This window comes from Musa acuminata, chromosome BXJ2-4, assembly GCF_036884655.1.
Source record: "Musa acuminata AAA Group cultivar baxijiao chromosome BXJ2-4, Cavendish_Baxijiao_AAA, whole genome shotgun sequence".
NCBI classification, from domain to species: Eukaryota; Viridiplantae; Streptophyta; class Magnoliopsida; order Zingiberales; family Musaceae; genus Musa; species Musa acuminata.
The window spans coordinates 42,612,618-42,630,053 of record NC_088341.1 but is presented as its reverse complement, the minus strand read 5'-3'; the positions used below and the strand labels follow the sequence as shown (position 1 = coordinate 42,630,053).

The window sequence follows — 17,436 nt, the reverse complement described above, 5'->3', positions numbered from 1 at the left end:
TGTTTTCTTCTTTGTGTTTAGGTGAGACTGAGTTAAGCGCTAAGCAACTCGGAGACCATGAAACTGGTTGCTGCACAATTATTTATGTCACTCTGGATCAAATAGTGTCGAAAAAGCATTAATAGCAGTGTATCTGCAGTAAGATTATCTGCAATCTTCCCATGATGGCAGGCCACCAACATTGCTCTATGGAATTCATATATTTAATTCATCTGCCCTGTGCTTCTGCACCTACCGATATGAAGCATCTGAACATTTCAGGACAATGTGATCATGTGATAAGGCCACCTTCAAAGTGCATTCTATAGAAAATTATTGCACTTAAGAATTCCACGAAGTTTAGTCTCACCAGCCATGAAGAATTCTGATTGAGTAATATAGAAATCTCAAGTCTTAGCCTTGAGTGGTTGAGCTATAAATAACTGACTGACAAGTTAAAAAGTGAGAAAAAGATTTTTTTTTTTCACATAGTACAAAGAAGTTCAAAAATTTTAGCAATAAATAAAGATGAGGTGATTAAAGAGATAAGAACATACCAATGTGAGACAAATCTCAGTAACATCAGAAAAAGTTCATAATATTAATCTGTATTAACTCAAAAATTGTCATTATAAGACTAGGAATTGGAACTTTCTCATGGTTAGGAATTATGATTGAGCTCATTATTGCTTCATAGATTTGTCCTTCAATTGCCGAGGAAAAAGACATTTCAACAGAACCCATCAGAAATGAGAAGTTAACAACCACACCTTCACAGTAAGTTCACTTTGAAGGTTGTTTGAAAAGCTTTCAGCTTCTTAAGATGCTTTTGCGATACATACATGCTCTCTTAGTCTCTTACATAAGAAAACTTGTTATTGTGGTTGGTATCTGTACCAGGGTTTTGGTCTGGCACCGATTTTGGTTATCTACTGGATAGCTTGGTATCAGTCAAAAGATAGGATAAAAGTAATACTGGTCAATACAAACCTTACCGATGACCAGTATCCGAAACTTTGATATGTACCAACCAGCACTCGAATGAAACCAGTTCAATGCAATGTTTTCATCATTTTGGCACAGAATTCTGCCTCATGTTAACAAAATATGTTGTATGCTGTGTGCCAGTCCATATAAAGTTAGCATGGGTCAGTATGACAACACATATAATGATGTAGCAAATAGTAACAAAATATAAATACAAAGTATATCAATTTGTTTCGAGTTTTCCTAGATGTTTTACACATTAACATTGACATGATACAGATCATTCCAATATATGCTAATTTGTGATATTTAATATAACAAGTTTATGACAAAAAGGATTCTTCTCCTCATATAAGTCCATAGAAGTTTATCCATGCTAAACTTCTATAAGCAGATATGGTCCCATTCATTCACATCAATCAACAAGCATTAAGGTGTGGACAAATGAGAGTTGGGTTGGAAGTTGCCATCCATGACATAGGAGATATCATTTCTATTGGTTTTTAGGGAACAGTGTATGTCCTTCAGTGGCTGATGAACAAAGTGACTGAATTGCTGCTGCACATGCACACAGATGACAACACCACCAAATAATTGAGCCCCCTTTTTGCTTCACACGATAATTGGGAAGTTTAATCGCCTGATATGGATTCTTAGATCATAAAAAATGTGCAGGCACTAGAACATGATAAAGCATGATCCTTTTCTATTCTTCAATATCTGGTAAAGCATTATATTGGAGCTAACATGGTTGTTCTATCTAATGACAGGCTTCCATGATTCCAGTAGCAGATGGAGATCCTGAACCTAGTCATGCAAGAAACAAAATTTACTTGGAAGAAGCTTGTCTGCAGAACATGGCCATGAATGGTGGCTGGGTCACATCATGAGCAGCTGAAAAAGTTAACAGTAAAGATTAGGAAGTATTCAAAGTTTGGTCCTATCAAAGCTGATGATGTTCCAAGTTATCCATGAACTCTTTATGAAGATTTCAAATGGACAAGTCAGAGAGCTATTGTTCAAGTTGAAGATTACACTTCCTGTAGCAAATTATTTCTTGGAAATGCAGCTAATTACCACTTCAAACATCTACCAACTTGATGCGACTAGAATAACAGGGATTGCCTTCTATGATCAAACCAATGTTTAACCAAGTTGAATAGAGAAACAAAACAACAACCTAGTGAAGAATACATGCAATCAGTATGTCAGGTAACCTACTGAAATCCAACATGTTAAGAGGCAAGTGTTTGCCCTCAGAACGAATGGTCGGTCGGTTGGTTGCCATCCATGAACAGAGAAGTCATGGTCCTCAGATGGCATCAAGTTAATGTAGCACAAGGTCATGTACACAAATCTTTTGAAGATACTACAACATCAACAACAAAGCCATAAGTCCCAACTATTTAGAAGATCTAACTATTAAATCCCATAGGAACGAGCACAGAATAATCTGCACATTGTTGTAACTGAGGGATTGGACCATAACAAGTGACAGACAATACAAAGAAGGATATGCCTTCAGAAAACATGGAGGGAGGGTACCGCAGTGCAGGAGATATCATACAGAATAAAATACACCTTGCTGTAGCTAAGAAATTAGACCATAACAACTGATACAAAAGGGAAGAACATGTCATCAGAAGACATGGAAGGGGGACTGCTTTGTAGTGTCACTTACAGGTGGGTGGATGACATTTTCCAGAGCCTTGTCGGCTGCATCCATCTGTTTCTTGTAGTTTGGATCCTTTCTTTGTTTCCACTTCCCATTTTGCCATTTTGGTTTATTGTCTTTGTCTCTGTTTCAAGCCCTGATGTTTAGCAGTGAATCCAAGGAGAAACCTCACCTGTTTCTCTCTCTCTCTCTCTCTCTCTCTCTATATATATATATATATATATATATATATATATATATATATATATATATATATATATATATATATATAACTTAAAATTTTGTTCATCGTCACTATTAGCTACTGTAGATTTACAATTGAGTTGAACTCTAATTTAACTCTTCGGAAAAATTATGGCACCAAAAATATTTTATGCAAAATATATTTTTTATTTACTTACTTAGACATGATTAATATATGTTATATATTTCTGGTTAGATGTTAACGTCAATATATATATAGAGGATCTTAATATTTCGATGAGTATATATACTAAATTCATTTTGTAATAATTAATATATATGCTACTCATTGTGGTATATATATATATACATATATGTACAGAGATGTCACATATGACATGCATATAAAAGTGAGGGCTTGGGGCCGCCACACTGACAAATTGGAGCTTCTGGCCCAGCCATTGGATCACCAAATTGATCTTGTTTGGATGGATGTGACTACAAGAAGGGCCAAATACTGCACACACATGTGAAGGTGGAAACATGTATGCTGCTCATGCACATGTGTGGACTAAAGAGTTGGATTGATAAGATAGGCCTAACAATGCATTATATAAAACTATGCATTCTTGTCATTCAATCTTATCATACTTCACTCTTTATTATCATAGATGAGAGAAGAAAGGAATTTGAAACTATAGGAAATGCCTGAATTTTTTCTGGTTCTATGTAGCCTTCTATTGATGATTATAATGATTTGCTGTCCTTTGGTCTTCATCAATAGACAACATAGAGAATCGGTTCATGAGAAAACAGATGATACACATGAGCAGCAGGAGATGACATGATTTAAGCGCAAGAGAACATGCCTTGCTACCTAGTCAGAATTCAGATGACAAATGGGAGTGAGACATCACAGTGACTGATTGGAGAACAATTTGGTACATCTATTTGTTCTCATTACAAGGAGAGACAGTGCTTCTGAAAATGAAATCAAAGAGGGGTTACATCAATATGAATAAATAACAAATCATTCAACAGAACTCGTTCTACCCCTTAAAACCCTTGAATGACATGTTGATTTACTCAGCTCTGCCTTTTTGAGGTATATATACTTGGCAACCAAAACCAGAAAAATAATTGTACATAAAAGTAATCTCTCCCAAGTTGATTTCACTATAGAAAGGAAACAAGTGGCTCAGATTTTGAGACTTTCAGGAAATCGAACAAAAGCATAGCAGGTAACATGGAACAAAGACAACAAATGTTGCAATATTTAGCAAGCCTCAGCTATATGCAAATCCTGTCCAGGAGTTGGTCCACGGCTTCAATCTTAGGCTTCAATCTTATGCAATAGCTATAAACCAACCGAACTACGATATCCCATTGGTGCCGTCATCCTGTATCGGTAACTGCATGCATAAGAAGAATTATAAACGTGATAAAAAGAATTAAAAAGATGAACGAATAAGTAAATTGTTCTTGTCCTTGTTATTGCTCGAGAAACCAGTTTATGAAAGAATCAAGGTAAACTATACTTACCAGGTCAAGATGCAAAAACCAGCTTACTCCATGCAATGGTGACTATTCCACAAACCCATTCAAACATAACATCAATCATTGTTCTTTACATCAATGGATCATTAAATCTAAATAAATCAATTTGGCTCATCGGTTGCCTCTCTCAGCCTTAATGGAAGCAATAGCAGAATCAGCAGCAGGTCCCAGCCCTCTTCTACCAACCAACTTTACACCAAGTTTTTCAGTTAGGTAAAACAACCTCATATCATCCCCTCCTCTCACCTCTCTCAAATCTAGAGCTTGTTGTCGAGATAACAATGTGTAAACATGAAGCTGTTGTTGCTGATTGTAATGGGATTGAAGCTGCTGAAACAGCAACTTGTTTGAATGCTGTTGATCTGCCTTTGAGACCTCATTGGTATTCTTCTTTCGTGGACCACCCAATGACACTCGAATAATTGCTGGAGACTTTGGATCAGATGTTTTCCGGCCAAAAATAACAGAAAAACTTCCAAATTCCAAGTCAGGTTCCCTAAATAAATCTGCTAGAAGGGAAGCACAAGCCTGAGTGTTCTTAGAGGGGCTTCTTTCCACTTTTATTTGTAAAGCCCGTGCATTAGCATGGTGGGCCATATTAGCAGCCTCTCTTAGACCACTAATGAAAGCTCCATGCATAGTAGCAGGGTAGCGCCTTGTTGTAGCCTCTCCAGCAAAGAAAAGCCGCCCATCTCCGACACTTTCTGCCAGGATATCATAGTCATCCCCGGATGCCCCAACGGCAACATGTGAATAAGAACCCAAACTGAAGGAGTCAGTACCCCATCTAGTGCAGACACTTTGGAGAGGATCTGGAACTTCAATTCCTTGTGGCTCAAAGATACCTGTTTATAAAAACCCATAAAAAGATTATAAATTGCTTAATATGGCCAAAAGAGTATAACTTCAATTCATTGAGTCCAAGATGTCTCATCAACAGAAGTCCATAAGATGGTTGATTGCTTATGCCTCATCAACAGAAGTCCATAGTCAATGCTTATGCAAGATAACTAAGAATCTCAAGCATGAAGTACATGCAAACAAGCTGCTTGGATGTAACTACAGGTAAATATAGTTAGGTTATATTCCAAAGAAGTTCTCATTTTGATACTAACAATAACATGATGAACTAAGTTTTCTCATTTTTCTGAACTATGGCTGAAGCTTTCACGGCATTTTATTTCCTATGGCACTAAGTTATTAAGAAAACCTAACTGTAGAAGGTAAGGGGGAGTTATTAAGAACAGATGAATGCTAAACCTATGCACCGCTGAGCAACAATGTGCATTTAAGATGAATTTATCAGAATATGCAATGTCATCTGATCCTATAGGCAGTAAATGCTGACAAAAGCTCAAGATTGTTCTCTCATTGGAACTGCAGCACTGGACCAAATAATGTCATTACTGAAAGAATCATGGCAGCCCACACAACACTGAGAGATAAAGGAATTATGGATGGACATTCAAATAATTTTCCATTGCAGAGCCTCTACAATCTTTTCATATTTTTACAACAAATGGATACATTTTCTATGTAAAATCGTTCGCTTATCTCATTTAAACAAAATATTTCATTTTACAAACGTGGCTGCATCATTAATACTCATTAGTTTATTTGTCCTTTAGCTTGCGACCAATATATGGCTATCCAGATTTAATAAAGATGCACCAAAGATGAGACCAAACTTCTTTAGTTATATGTTCAGAAAAATAAATATACAACATGTTCAAAACATAGTTCTAGAGATAAGAACCTAGCATAAAGGGTGTGATGCATTTCAAGCACAAAGTCCTAGAGGAATATCTCCAAGAGGGCAAGAGTGGCATCAACAACAGACCATACTGATGCAAGATTAGTAACAAATCATCAAGATAAGCAGAAAAGACAAGTATTCACCTTAAATGACTTTGGCTTTGTGACCCTACGAATTCAACATGTTGAAACATCAGCAAGTCATCTTAACTATGATGCTAGTAATTTACAAAAGAAGATGCTAGTAATTTACAAGCATGTAAGTTTTTTAACTATGATTTGTTCAGAACAATTCTAACAGATGTTAACTAGGAAATGTGCCATGTTAAAAATAATAATATACAGAAAAATTCAGTAAAAATTCAGCAGCACTTATATGAACAATGATATCCACCACAAAGTTAGAACTTGGCAATATGAGATGATCAGTTACATCTCAGACTCTGATCCCCAAGCTGGAAAGGAAATTCACTGCACATTATGCAAAAGTGAATTTCAACAAAACAAACTTAGGAAATGAGAAGTTTTACCGTTATCTATAGAACAGAAACAATAGCTATGGTTTCACAAACACTGAGAGCAAACAATATAATGGTAGACACATACTAAATTACCTCTTAGAATCTGAAGAACTAGTGTCACAGCATCTGTGGGAGGCATCGTTTCAAAGTTATGTGCTGCTTCCCCTGCAACCAATGCAATCAAGAGGGGTCCACCAGCTACCGTTGCATAACTATAGAACAAAAAGAACTCCCCTCGATGACTTGGATTATCAGACAGATGCCCAAAGGTATCAATATCCATGTTCCAAAAGACATGAGGGAACAACATAGCAACCTTATTCAACAAGCCAAAACCCAACCGCTTAATCCCATCAAGCTTTCTCTGAGGTAGCTCTGGTACAAACTTTATACTCCCATTCTTCAAGACACCAAGGGGAACTGTACACAGTGCCATGTCCCCCTCATAAACCTGTGAGCCTGAGATTACTTGCACTCCGTCACCACCATACCGGATTGCATGGACTGTCTTCTCATAGATAATAGGAACATTCTCAGATAAAGCCTGAACCAACCTCCCATTCCCACCCGGCAAGAAACAATGATCGCCGCCCATGTCATATGGATCATCCTGATCCCAAAAGGCAAGCGAGAGCTTCGACAGTAAACCAGCATTAGCATACTCCAGATTTGCCAAGTGCCAATTAAATAGATTCATCTCCTCTTCAGTCACAGCATCACCATACACCTGCCTAAAAGTCTCCAGTGCAGCCCCGAGCGAGACATCCATCGCAACCTCTCCCATACACAGCCTCAGTCGGCTGGCCTTATCCAGAAGCTTGTTGAATGCATTTTCCACCTTAGTATCCAAGTCAGGATCCACCGGCTTCCCATCTGGCCTGTACAAGGGGCACTTATCTCTGACCTTATGAAGCGTTGAACCCAACTGTTTGGCGATGATACCAAGTGGGTTCCCCAGGGTGCCCGTCAACACACTCCCGCCCAAATCAGCTGCTGCAAACTTGTTAGCCCCCTCCATCCTCTTCGTATACACTCTGCCTCCACACCTCTTTCTTCCTTCCAAAACCACAACTTTGAACCCGAATGACATCAACTGCCTTGCTGCAGCCAGTCCCGCGAGGCCAGCGCCCACAATAACCACATTCGCCTTGGTTGGCTCCGCGGGGATCCTCTCCTTGATCGCTGGCGCAACTCCAAAGTTCACGTACCCGTGCGAGACCAGGAAGTTGTAGGCCGAATTTAGAAGGGGCTCGTAATGCGGCGGGATCACCGAGACGAAGGCCTCCTTGGTGAGCCAGTTGGAGACGTTCTCCCTCCATCTGGAGAGGATGTGGTTGCGGATGAGGATGTAGTTGACCTGCTCGATGCCGCCGATGGAGGAGACGACGCCGGCCTCGATCTCCTCCTCGGTGAGGGAGTCAGCCGGGAAGCCGGCGGTGAGGGCGGTGAGGGCTTCGGTGGTGGCCTCCTTGTTGATGACGATGATCTCCTCGGAGATGTCAGGATCAGGGTTCTGGGGGCCTGGGTCGGGGAGGGGGTTGGAGGGGGCCGGAGGCGGGGGCGCGAGGGAGGGAAGGTGCGGAGGAAGCGCGACGGACGAGGGAGGGGCGGCCGCGCGGCGGCGGACGCCGGTGCGCTTGCGCTTGGTCTGGAAGGGGACTTGGAGGTGGAAGTTCGGGCTGGGGTTAAGGTAAAAGTTAGGATGAAGGTTAGGGTTAGGGTTCTGAGGGACCAAAGGGGCGGAAAAGGGAGGACCGATGGTGAAAGGGGGAGGAGGAGGAGGGAGAGGGTTTTGGTCGGACATCTTTTACTTGGATCGGCTTCTTCTCCTGCTCTTGAACCAGCGGGTGACGGTATTCGGCGAACGCGACACGACCTCTTACTCGATCTATATGATTAAATAATTGGATTTGGACGGGATTAATCTTAATTAATCAATTAGTATTAACCTTAATTAACCAATTAGGAAGGATGCAGAAGCAATTCGAGTGCGTTTTGGAACGAAAACTCTAATTATTGATCAAATAGAACAAAGAAGCTTTGATCAAACTATTCCATTAGCTATGATTTGGGCTCCCAACATTTTTTCTTCGAAATAAATTTTGATATAAGACCATAGGATGATCTCAACTCTTGCAATGATCAGATGTTGTTTCTGCTTGTAAACAAAGTAACATATTTTTGAACATGTACTTAGATAATCCAACCAATCATTATTCTTGCTTCATATATGGGTCTAAAAACATATGAAATACCTGGCATTGGCTCACATAACTGGTATTCACAGTGTACCAACATAAGCTGTTCATGTCAAACAGGAAACTTCTTAAGATGATTTCATTTATACAACATATACCAACAGAAAGTTCAATGCATTTTCTGAAACCCTATCAGTCCACTTCCTCTACAATAGGTTGGGTCTCTGAATTCTTTCCTAGATCAGCTTCTTTTGAGCTTTTAGCCTGTATTCATGAAAAGAATATGGAATCAGTAAGCTGTACAAAATTGGATGAGATGGAAATAGATATTTTTCCTGAATACACTCATAGAATATGACTAATGGAATCAAAAAACATATAGTTGCAAAATTTTGGGTCACCTCACTTGTCTACTCTCAGAACATTATTGGTTATGCCTCCGCTGGTGATAATCTCCCATTGAGAGTCGATTCTCCACTCGCCATCAACAATGAATTTTATCTGAGGGTAACAAATTAAGAATGAAGTGATTAAGCTTGTTTAACCCTCTGAGGAAAGAGAATTAGATTAATCTTTTAAACTTGCGCTCGTTAATGTAACATGTGAGATCAGATTCTAACACCAAGCATCTCATTATGACTGAGGTTAAGACATTGCTATCATGACACCCAAAGCTAAAATCAAATATACAACAGAGCAACTAACGAAAAAGCTTTAGTAGGTTGTTTCCTACCTTAGAACATTGTAGTGATAGCAAGACGTAACACTCTACAAATAACCTACTTCAAAGTTCAAACACTAAACTATTTCATTGTTGGAAGAACAGTGGAAAGGCCTACAATTAGAATGAAAGATCGGACTAAAACTGCTCTATGCAATGGGATATCACTTTGAAATATATGAAATGCCAGTTTTGCAACTTTGCATACCTCATAAACTCCAGGATAGAGCCACAACACTGTTGACCAGAGCATTGGCTTCCTGCACAGTACATCATCAGATAAAATGACTAACAGTGTTCCAGTAGGCAAAAGTGAGCATTATTAGAGTAAGTAAAAGTTGTTCTGCAGCAGAGTCCAAAAGTGTCACTGATGACAATTAAAATTTGCGCTCTTCTAAGGCTACATTTTACACATCCCTAATTGGTAGGTCAGAATTTTTTATCATTTATAACTGCATCATTTAAAAACAAACTGCTTATAGTCTATTAATACATTTCTTTTAAAATGAAATGTTAAAATGCTGAAACCTCATCTTCTTCAAAGATCTTAAAATACATACAGTGACCCAGAACTTTACCTGAGTTATATGTATAGAATAATTTCAGGAATGTTTTCTATTAACTGAGAACACACCTGGCATCATTTTCATTTATGTGTATATAGACAATCAAGAAAACAATATTATCTTTTTTGTTTTTGTCTTTAATTTTTTCATGATTTTTTTATAATCACGGGTTTGTCCATCAAAGAAGAGGACTGGGAGTCTCAAATTCTCGAGTCCAACCATAATGGGTCTAGCGCCATTTCTAATATTTTCCCTATAATTTTTTAACCCAAACATTTTACACTCTTAAATAATTTCTTACAAAATAAAATATAGAAAAAAATACCAAACATGTTTGACACATTGTTTTTCATGTTTTAGCCTTTAGAGAACAAAAATCACAAAGAAAAAAACAAAATAAAATTGACATTAAGCTATAGATGATAACAACAACAACAACAAAACCATAAGTCACAATCACTAAGCTATAGGCAACTGTAAAAAAAATAATATGGAATGCAACAATTTAGAAAAATATTGCAACTTCTATATTGACTGGGTAGTTGATTGTGTCATAATTAAAACTGACCTGATTTAATAGGAGCAGATCAAATAGATAATTTTGCTTACTATTCATTATTATAAATTTAATTGAAAAGGGGCACAAAACCAAGTGCTTTTAACATCAATCAGAAGGATTAGGGTTGCTAAACAAACATTTAATCTATATGCAGCAGCTAAATAGCAACCAACACCTGGCCAAGCATTTAGAGCAGGCCACTGGCTCCTGGATACAGGCACTGGTCAGTCCCAAGAACTTGCTGATGTGTATAGCAATTGGAAATGGTCACTATTGCTATTGCCATGCCAAACAGCACCGGATGATGTAAATGTCCATTTTGTTGGCTGATCACTAATTGCTGCCCACCATGGCAGTGGCTCCTATTGGTAGCCATGAAACAAGTCATCTCTATTCTCCATTTATATTACCGGAATAAACCTGTAAGGTCCATAGTGGAGACTAGAGACTTTGTTTATCACATTAGATGATTTATTGAATTATTGGTGTCCAAACCAATTTAACCCACTTTGCAGAGCCAATACATAGATCAGACAACCATGAGATCCCCCTATAGGTGCCTGCCCACTCCATTTCCACAGACTACCTATCCAATTCATTGTAAAAATGTCAACACAGGCCTCCCACCCTGCCCACCTGAGATAAGGCCCTAAAACCACAATCAAAATTGTTATATAAAAATAGAAGAACATATCCTGAGTCTTGGTGATAACGAGGTTAAAAGCATCACATGACAATATCATATCAAAAAAATATGAGATTGACCATGCCATGGTTCGCCTTATCAGTCCGTACCGATGTACCGATCAATTGTTGGTATGGTATGTATCGAGTTGTACCGAGTCATACTGAGCGTATCGACACATGGTACATGAGAGTATACTAATGTACCACCCATACCAATCTCCTGTCGGACCGATATATATCACCCGTACCGAGTGATATGCTATGGTACAACGAACCTTGGACCATGGTATATGAAACTATGTAAGCTTAACACTCATCAGAGATTACAACAGGTCTCAAATGGTATAGGAAGAGGGTATAATAAATGCTGACTAAACCTGTACCCAGGTGGATTTATGTGTTTAGATGAAGGATGGTGATCCATTCTGACTCTATGCTGCCAACCATTAAAACTACCAGCAACTTCTATGATTTGACCGTTTGCCCAGTAGTCGATACGAACCTGTGTCAACAAGACCATGCTTCAATGCCAAATCTAATGCATTCTAAGTAAGCAAATTGCTTATATGTTAATGAAAATCCTAAGTTAAAAGAAAAAAGAATTAATAGCATGCACAGGATACTGCTGATTCACCACAGAGAATCAATGTAATATTTGGTAAGAAGTGAATGCTTTTTGGAATTAGATTTCCATCTTCTTTGATGTAATTCATTTCTGACTTTCATGAATACGAAGTTGCACTTGTAAATCTAAATGCTTTATTATTCCAAGCATTCAAGATTTCTTGCATGTTTAAAAGCAAACCAGGTTCACTAAGATGATATTCTGGTTGTTTACATTATGTATTAATGATACATATGGGACAAACAAGGGCACACAATGAAGACACAAGATTAAAAGGAGAATGCATACCTCTTTTAGTCCATTTAAGTTCCCCTCGGCAGCATGGAGTTCCGCATCTTTCTCTGCTACGATTCTTTTTATATCACCAAGCTCAACTGTGGCCCTAGCGTGAAGACTACTTAATGCAAGCTGAGGCAAGAAAGAGAATGATTACAGTTTCTTTCAGCATATGTTCATTCATCACTGAAATTTTGAAAACCCCTGCCAAGTACAATAATGATATTGAACTAGAATAGATCTTTGAGGAAACAGTTAAATTTATATTACATACAATCAGAAAAGTAGCTTGAAATAACAAAACTAATTCAGCTTTAAAAATTAGCCATCATTCTACTTTTAACAAATTATTAAAAATATCATGATATTCATAGTGTATAACAGTAACATGTAAGATGACAGGAGTGGACATATTGGTACAGAAATTTAATTTTAAAAATTTCTAAATAGAATCACTTTTGTGTCTTCTAAAGATGTATAATGCTTCTTAGAGAAAATAAATCATTTGGTTACATGATTTTAGTCGTTTCTATCACATAAGGAATCGAAAAGTAGCTTTTCTGAAAGCTACTAAAGCAAGTTTTGGCATATCTAAAAGAATCCATAATTCACATCAACAAATATCCTAGGCTCACATTTTAAAGTAATAAATATCATGAATGTGAAAATTCTGTACGAATAAAAGAATTTATATTTGAATGCTTCTTAGAAAAATACTGTCATGATTCTTATGGATATGCTTCTATATATAAATAGCTAATGAAAAAATAATAGATCTTTAGTACCTTCTCATCATCAATTTGTTGCTTTAGTTGGGAAAGTTCCATCTTCTTTTGATGCTAACACAATCCAGCATAAGGTGATCATTTTGACATGGTAACTTCACAATTAAAAATTACAATCTAAAAACAAATTTAATTAAAAATTCAGAGAAAGAAAATGAGACATGATATTGTTACCAGCAAGATCTTCAAACGATTGATTTCATTCTGATTGTCATGTTCATAAATCTTAACACAGAAACAATACACAATTGAAACAAGGATTAGACTTATTACAAGATTATTTAGATAATAATGTAAAAGGTTACAACCTCTGAAGCCAAATCGTGATATAACTCACAGTCTTCACCTGAGGAATCATTAAGTAAATAAACAAAATGAGGACTGACATGAGGTCTGAATTATACCACTAAAGCAATCAAAGCATGTGGCTAAGTATTAATTTCTCATATTTTAAATTATAGTAGATAAACACAATTATTCATTTATATATGAATTTGGAGTTTAGAAAAAATTATGTTTAAGAAAAAGGTATGAAGCACACCAAGCTTAAATATCACATCTACTACTAACTTCTTATTTACAATGTATTTCAATCAATATCCACTGATCAGTGAATAAGAACAGACTGAAAGAAAAAGGTTTTGTCATACATTTTGACAAAAAATTAGGGGAAAAAAGAATGCTGAAACTGCATTAGATGTTAAAAAAGCTTGTGAAGTTAATAAGTAATTATACAAAGATTGAAACTGAAAACTAAAAACTAATAGACAAAACTGCTGAGCATTTATGCCCATTAAGAGGTATGGTATGTGGAGTCATGTATTCAGACTCAGTCCCTTCTATGCTCAAACTGATGGTTAATTAGTTATAGAAAATAACCAATTACTTGACGTCTCTACAAGATCTTGAAGGCAATACAAATGCCACAACTGTATCTGATACATGTCACTAGGAATGCATCACGCAGAGGCAGAAAAGAAAAATATAGTTGAACAAAATGTCATAACCTTCCATGGGCACAAATAATTAGTTGATTAAGGAAACCAGAATTGGCTTCCATTAAAGATTACAGAGCAAAAATGTTATTCATGGTAAGACCAGTTCTGACTTCAGCTTTATTTTAATCCATTCCCTGACAAAAAGGCATACATGGAGCAAGATTTTCAATTGCTAGTACAATGTTGAAAATTTTCATAGGAAATGGATGATAAATACAACACATGAGGAAGCAAAGTACTACGCCTCATGTACAAGACAATTTTGATACTACAGTATGTGATGTGGACATTCTGATCCACAAAATTTGTCTTTGGGGCTCTCAGGATAGTTGATCTATAAAAGAGAAAAAAAAAAAAAACCTGTAGATTAATACAAGATCATATACTTAGCTAGTGTTCCATCAGTTTGCATGCCTAACCTGATGACAATAAAAAAGGAGAAAACAAAATTGATAATTGAACAATTCATATCAATACAGTTATGTATATAGGTTCCTTTTAATACCTTCAGCCATAACGATAGCCTTCACAGGACTTCTGGTGACAACAAGTTGTAAAAGAAACAATTCATATTCAACTTGAAATAATCAACAGAAAAGGTGAGCATAAAGAACAAAAGAGATAAATTTACATTACAAAATTACCTTCCATTGTATCCAGTTCTCCAGTCTGTCTAAACTTTACTGCCTTTATATGCAAGGAGTCCACTGAAGATTCTGAATTATCACATACTTGGACATGATTATCAGTTAATACCATTCCATTTGATTTAACCAAGTCTCTCTCCATAGAACGGTTGCTTCGCCGTAAGGTACAATAAGGAGACACATGTATCTTCGTCTCTTGACCTCCTAAGGTTACAATGCACTATGAATAAAATCAGCAGTAGTAGTGACTAGTGAGTAAGAAACCAATATGCAATCTGGAAAACTTGCAAACCTGCAGCTTTATATAATTCTGCATCTATAAATCTTTGTCTTCCTTCTGAAATTTTATCTGAATGGTTCTCTCCATTTGAATTAAAAAGAAGTTCTGTGACAACCTTGTATCCTCTCCGTCTCACAATATTTGCGAGGTCCTTCCTATGGCAATCGCAAGGTAGACATTTATCTAGCCAGAAATATATTCAAGTCAAACCTTGCTTCTACAAGCTTCTTAACATTGAAAAGAGGAAGCCATGGTACCACCATGTCATGCACAGGACAAGCAATCTAGATATAAAATATATATACTGGTTCCAACCCATAAAAAATACGAGAAAATAACAAAGCTTTTCAAATCATGTCCAGAAGGAGTTCAATCTCGGGTTACTGCAGTGTTTATAAGACTAAAGACAAAGTTATATTTTATTGTTATCAAATTGACTATGGTTACCACCAACACGATGCACCTTTGCAGTCATTTGTAGCTGCTGAGTGGCAGGTCCTCATGAGATCAACTGGACAAGGGAACCATTTAAAATAGTGCAAGTTTGACATTGACAATTACAGCTGTCAGAAACTGCTGCTTTGACATAAACTACAGTTCTGATTAAGTCAACAAATGCACTGAAAAGTATATTCTCTTGTCCACCATTGAACGACAAGTTCTAAAGAAACATCTAGGAAGTTTGGTGGGACTAATTACACCTGTGGTATACTGAAATAAATGCAAACTTGATATCGCCAACAACAGCTGTCCAAGAGCGATCCTTTGATTCAAAATCATACATATCATTTAAGTTATTTTCTTAATCTAAGAACATGATGGTTTTAGCATTACAAACTACACTAGCTAGAATTTCAGATAGACATGCTTACCTCTGCAGATGTCCATTCCATAAAAGTAATCAATGAACTGACATGATTTTGTTAACTTGGCATGTAAAAACTAAATGGTGAATAGAATCTATGTTGAGTTAATTATTCTCATGCCCTTCCATATACTGTGTATAACTGAACAAGTGAACAGATCATTGACTATACAAGGCATGCCAAATTCATGCTGTAGACCACAAATTCAGGAGGGCACATTATAGTTTCAGCTAATATAACCAAGTGTCTGGTGCATGACATAGAATCAAGCTTGAGTTATTTCCACCTACTGTAGGAAGAGAGAAATCCAAACTTGACAAAATTTGGAGTTGGAAATTATGCGGATTTTGTGCTCAATACAATCTACAATTATAAAAAATGAGCAGCAAAAGTTGAACATCAATCTGATTGGGTCTCTGAATAAGAGATACATTTTCCAGTTTGAGAACGAAGATGTAGGACATACTTGATAGTGCATGTTTCTTACTTGTGGACTAAGACAGACCATTGGTTCACCATTCACGACAGATGGACATCCAAATTCCAAACATCTTTAAGTTCATAGGATATCAACAGAAAGCACAATATTTTTATCAGGTAAGCCACCGTCAGAACTTCCGAAAAGAAACAACCCAAATAAGGTTCACATTCGCACAGAATCTCATATTTTAATCCCTCTAAATTTGCTTGGCTCTGATCAATGATGCAGAAAACGTAACTCTTTGAACGAAGTGTTGAGGTATAACAAAGAAAACATAAGAATGATAGCAAGCGCCATCTGATAATCCACATAATGCAATTCTTAAGGACTAACCAAACAAAGGAAAAAAAATAACAATTTTTTTTTAAGAAAGAAGGACGGAGAAGAAGGTAGAAGGGGAGACGTAAGCTAACGGACCTCCCGTTTTCGCAGAGCTCCTTCATGGAGGGCACGCGATTCTCAGCAAGCCCCGTCGCCGATATGAACTCCCGCAGTTCATGGCAGAGCTCCTCTTTGCGCTTCAACGCCCTCCCTCTCCTGCTACAACAGAAACAGCGATCAAGAACCCATCTCTAGCGAAGAAAACGTTAAATCACTCACCAAAGAACTTTGTAATCTCCAAGTGACCCAATGAAAGCCGCAGCGTACCTAAATTCCTCCCCAGAGCAACAGGGCACGAGGCTTCTGCGAACTAGGTACGGATTGGAGCTCCACAGCAGACGGAGTTCCTGGGACCGTCGGAAGGAAGGGAAGGATCGGCGATCACCGGCAAGGTGCGATAAAGAGGAGGGCCAAGGGGCGAGCGCCATGAGAGATCCCGAAGCATCTGGGGAGGGAGACCGGCGATCCAAGAGGACGGACGCGAGAACTACACGTGGAAAGCGGAAGGTGTTTGGTTTCGTACCGCTTCGCCATTGAAACAGAGCTCGATCTTGGCATTCGGCGGAGTGGTCGAAAAGGCCTTTGGCTTTATCTGCGCGCTCTCTCTCTATGCCTCGGCCCCACTTAAGGAGATAAGTTTTTCCCTTTTTATTTTTATTATTTTTTTTTCTAAAAAAAGAAAATATTTTTTTTATGTTTTTAAGAAAAG

At 37.6% G+C, this 17,436-nt stretch overlaps 2 protein-coding genes across 9 annotated transcripts; both read right to left on the bottom strand.

The window, feature by feature from the left end:
* Window positions 1-3,730: 3,730 nt before the first annotated feature.
* On the bottom strand, window positions 3,731-8,534 carry LOC103982743 (lysine-specific histone demethylase 1 homolog 3). Of its 2 annotated transcripts, none has more exons than XM_009399746.3 (3): window positions 6,751-8,534; window positions 4,367-5,226; window positions 3,731-4,236 (listed from the first exon to the last, which is right to left on the bottom strand). In XM_009399746.3, exons 1-2 carry the CDS (start codon window positions 8,459-8,461, stop codon window positions 4,493-4,495), a joined length of 2,445 nt encoding a protein of 814 aa, XP_009398021.2. In that variant the 5' UTR covers window positions 8,462-8,534; the 3' UTR covers window positions 3,731-4,236; window positions 4,367-4,492. The 2 variants fall into 2 exon arrangements, with proteins under 2 accessions (XP_009398021.2, XP_064962301.1); XM_065106229.1 differs by having other exon boundaries at window positions 3,731-4,224.
* Window positions 8,535-8,855: 321 nt separating this feature from the next.
* Window positions 8,856-17,305, bottom strand: LOC103982744 (protein PTST homolog 3, chloroplastic). Of its 7 annotated transcripts, none has more exons than XM_065106227.1 (12): window positions 16,947-17,305; window positions 16,764-16,883; window positions 15,012-15,154; window positions 14,717-14,923; window positions 13,383-13,420; window positions 13,249-13,299; window positions 13,075-13,128; window positions 12,302-12,421; window positions 11,766-11,890; window positions 9,785-9,836; window positions 9,257-9,356; window positions 8,856-9,119 (listed from the first exon to the last, which is right to left on the bottom strand). In XM_065106227.1, the coding sequence occupies exons 1-11, from the start codon at window positions 17,153-17,155 to the stop codon at window positions 9,258-9,260; spliced, it is 1,218 nt and encodes a 405-aa protein (XP_064962299.1). In that variant the 5' UTR covers window positions 17,156-17,305; the 3' UTR covers window positions 8,856-9,119; window position 9,257. The 7 variants fall into 7 exon arrangements, with proteins under 7 accessions (XP_064962299.1, XP_064962297.1, XP_064962298.1 ...); XM_065106225.1 differs by having other exon boundaries at window positions 9,262-9,356; XM_065106226.1 differs by having other exon boundaries at window positions 9,262-9,356; window positions 11,772-11,890.
* Window positions 17,306-17,436: the final 131 nt, after the last annotated feature.

What these genes read in the sequence shown, in the direction of transcription:
- LOC103982743 (XM_009399746.3), bottom strand. Translation starts at nt 8,461, where the DNA reads ATGTCCGACCAAAACCCTCTCCCTCCTCCTCCTCCCCCTTTCACCATC. An exon ending in AGTTCTTCAGATTCTAAGAG is followed by an intron (nt 5,227 to 6,750) that starts GTAATTTAGTAT and finishes TTTTATAAACAG; the next exon opens with GTATCTTTGAGCCACAAGGA.
- LOC103982744 (XM_065106225.1), bottom strand. Translation starts at nt 17,155, where the DNA reads ATGGCGCTCGCCCCTTGGCCCTCCTCTTTATCGCACCTTGCCGGTGAT. An exon ending in GGAGATTACAAAGTTCTTTG is followed by an intron (nt 16,884 to 16,946) that starts GTGAGTGATTTA and finishes CTGTTGTAGCAG; the next exon opens with GAGAGGGAGGGCGTTGAAGC. An exon ending in AACAAATTGATGATGAGAAG is followed by an intron (nt 12,422 to 13,074) that starts GTACTAAAGATC and finishes TTCTTGCCTCAG; the next exon opens with CTTGCATTAAGTAGTCTTCA.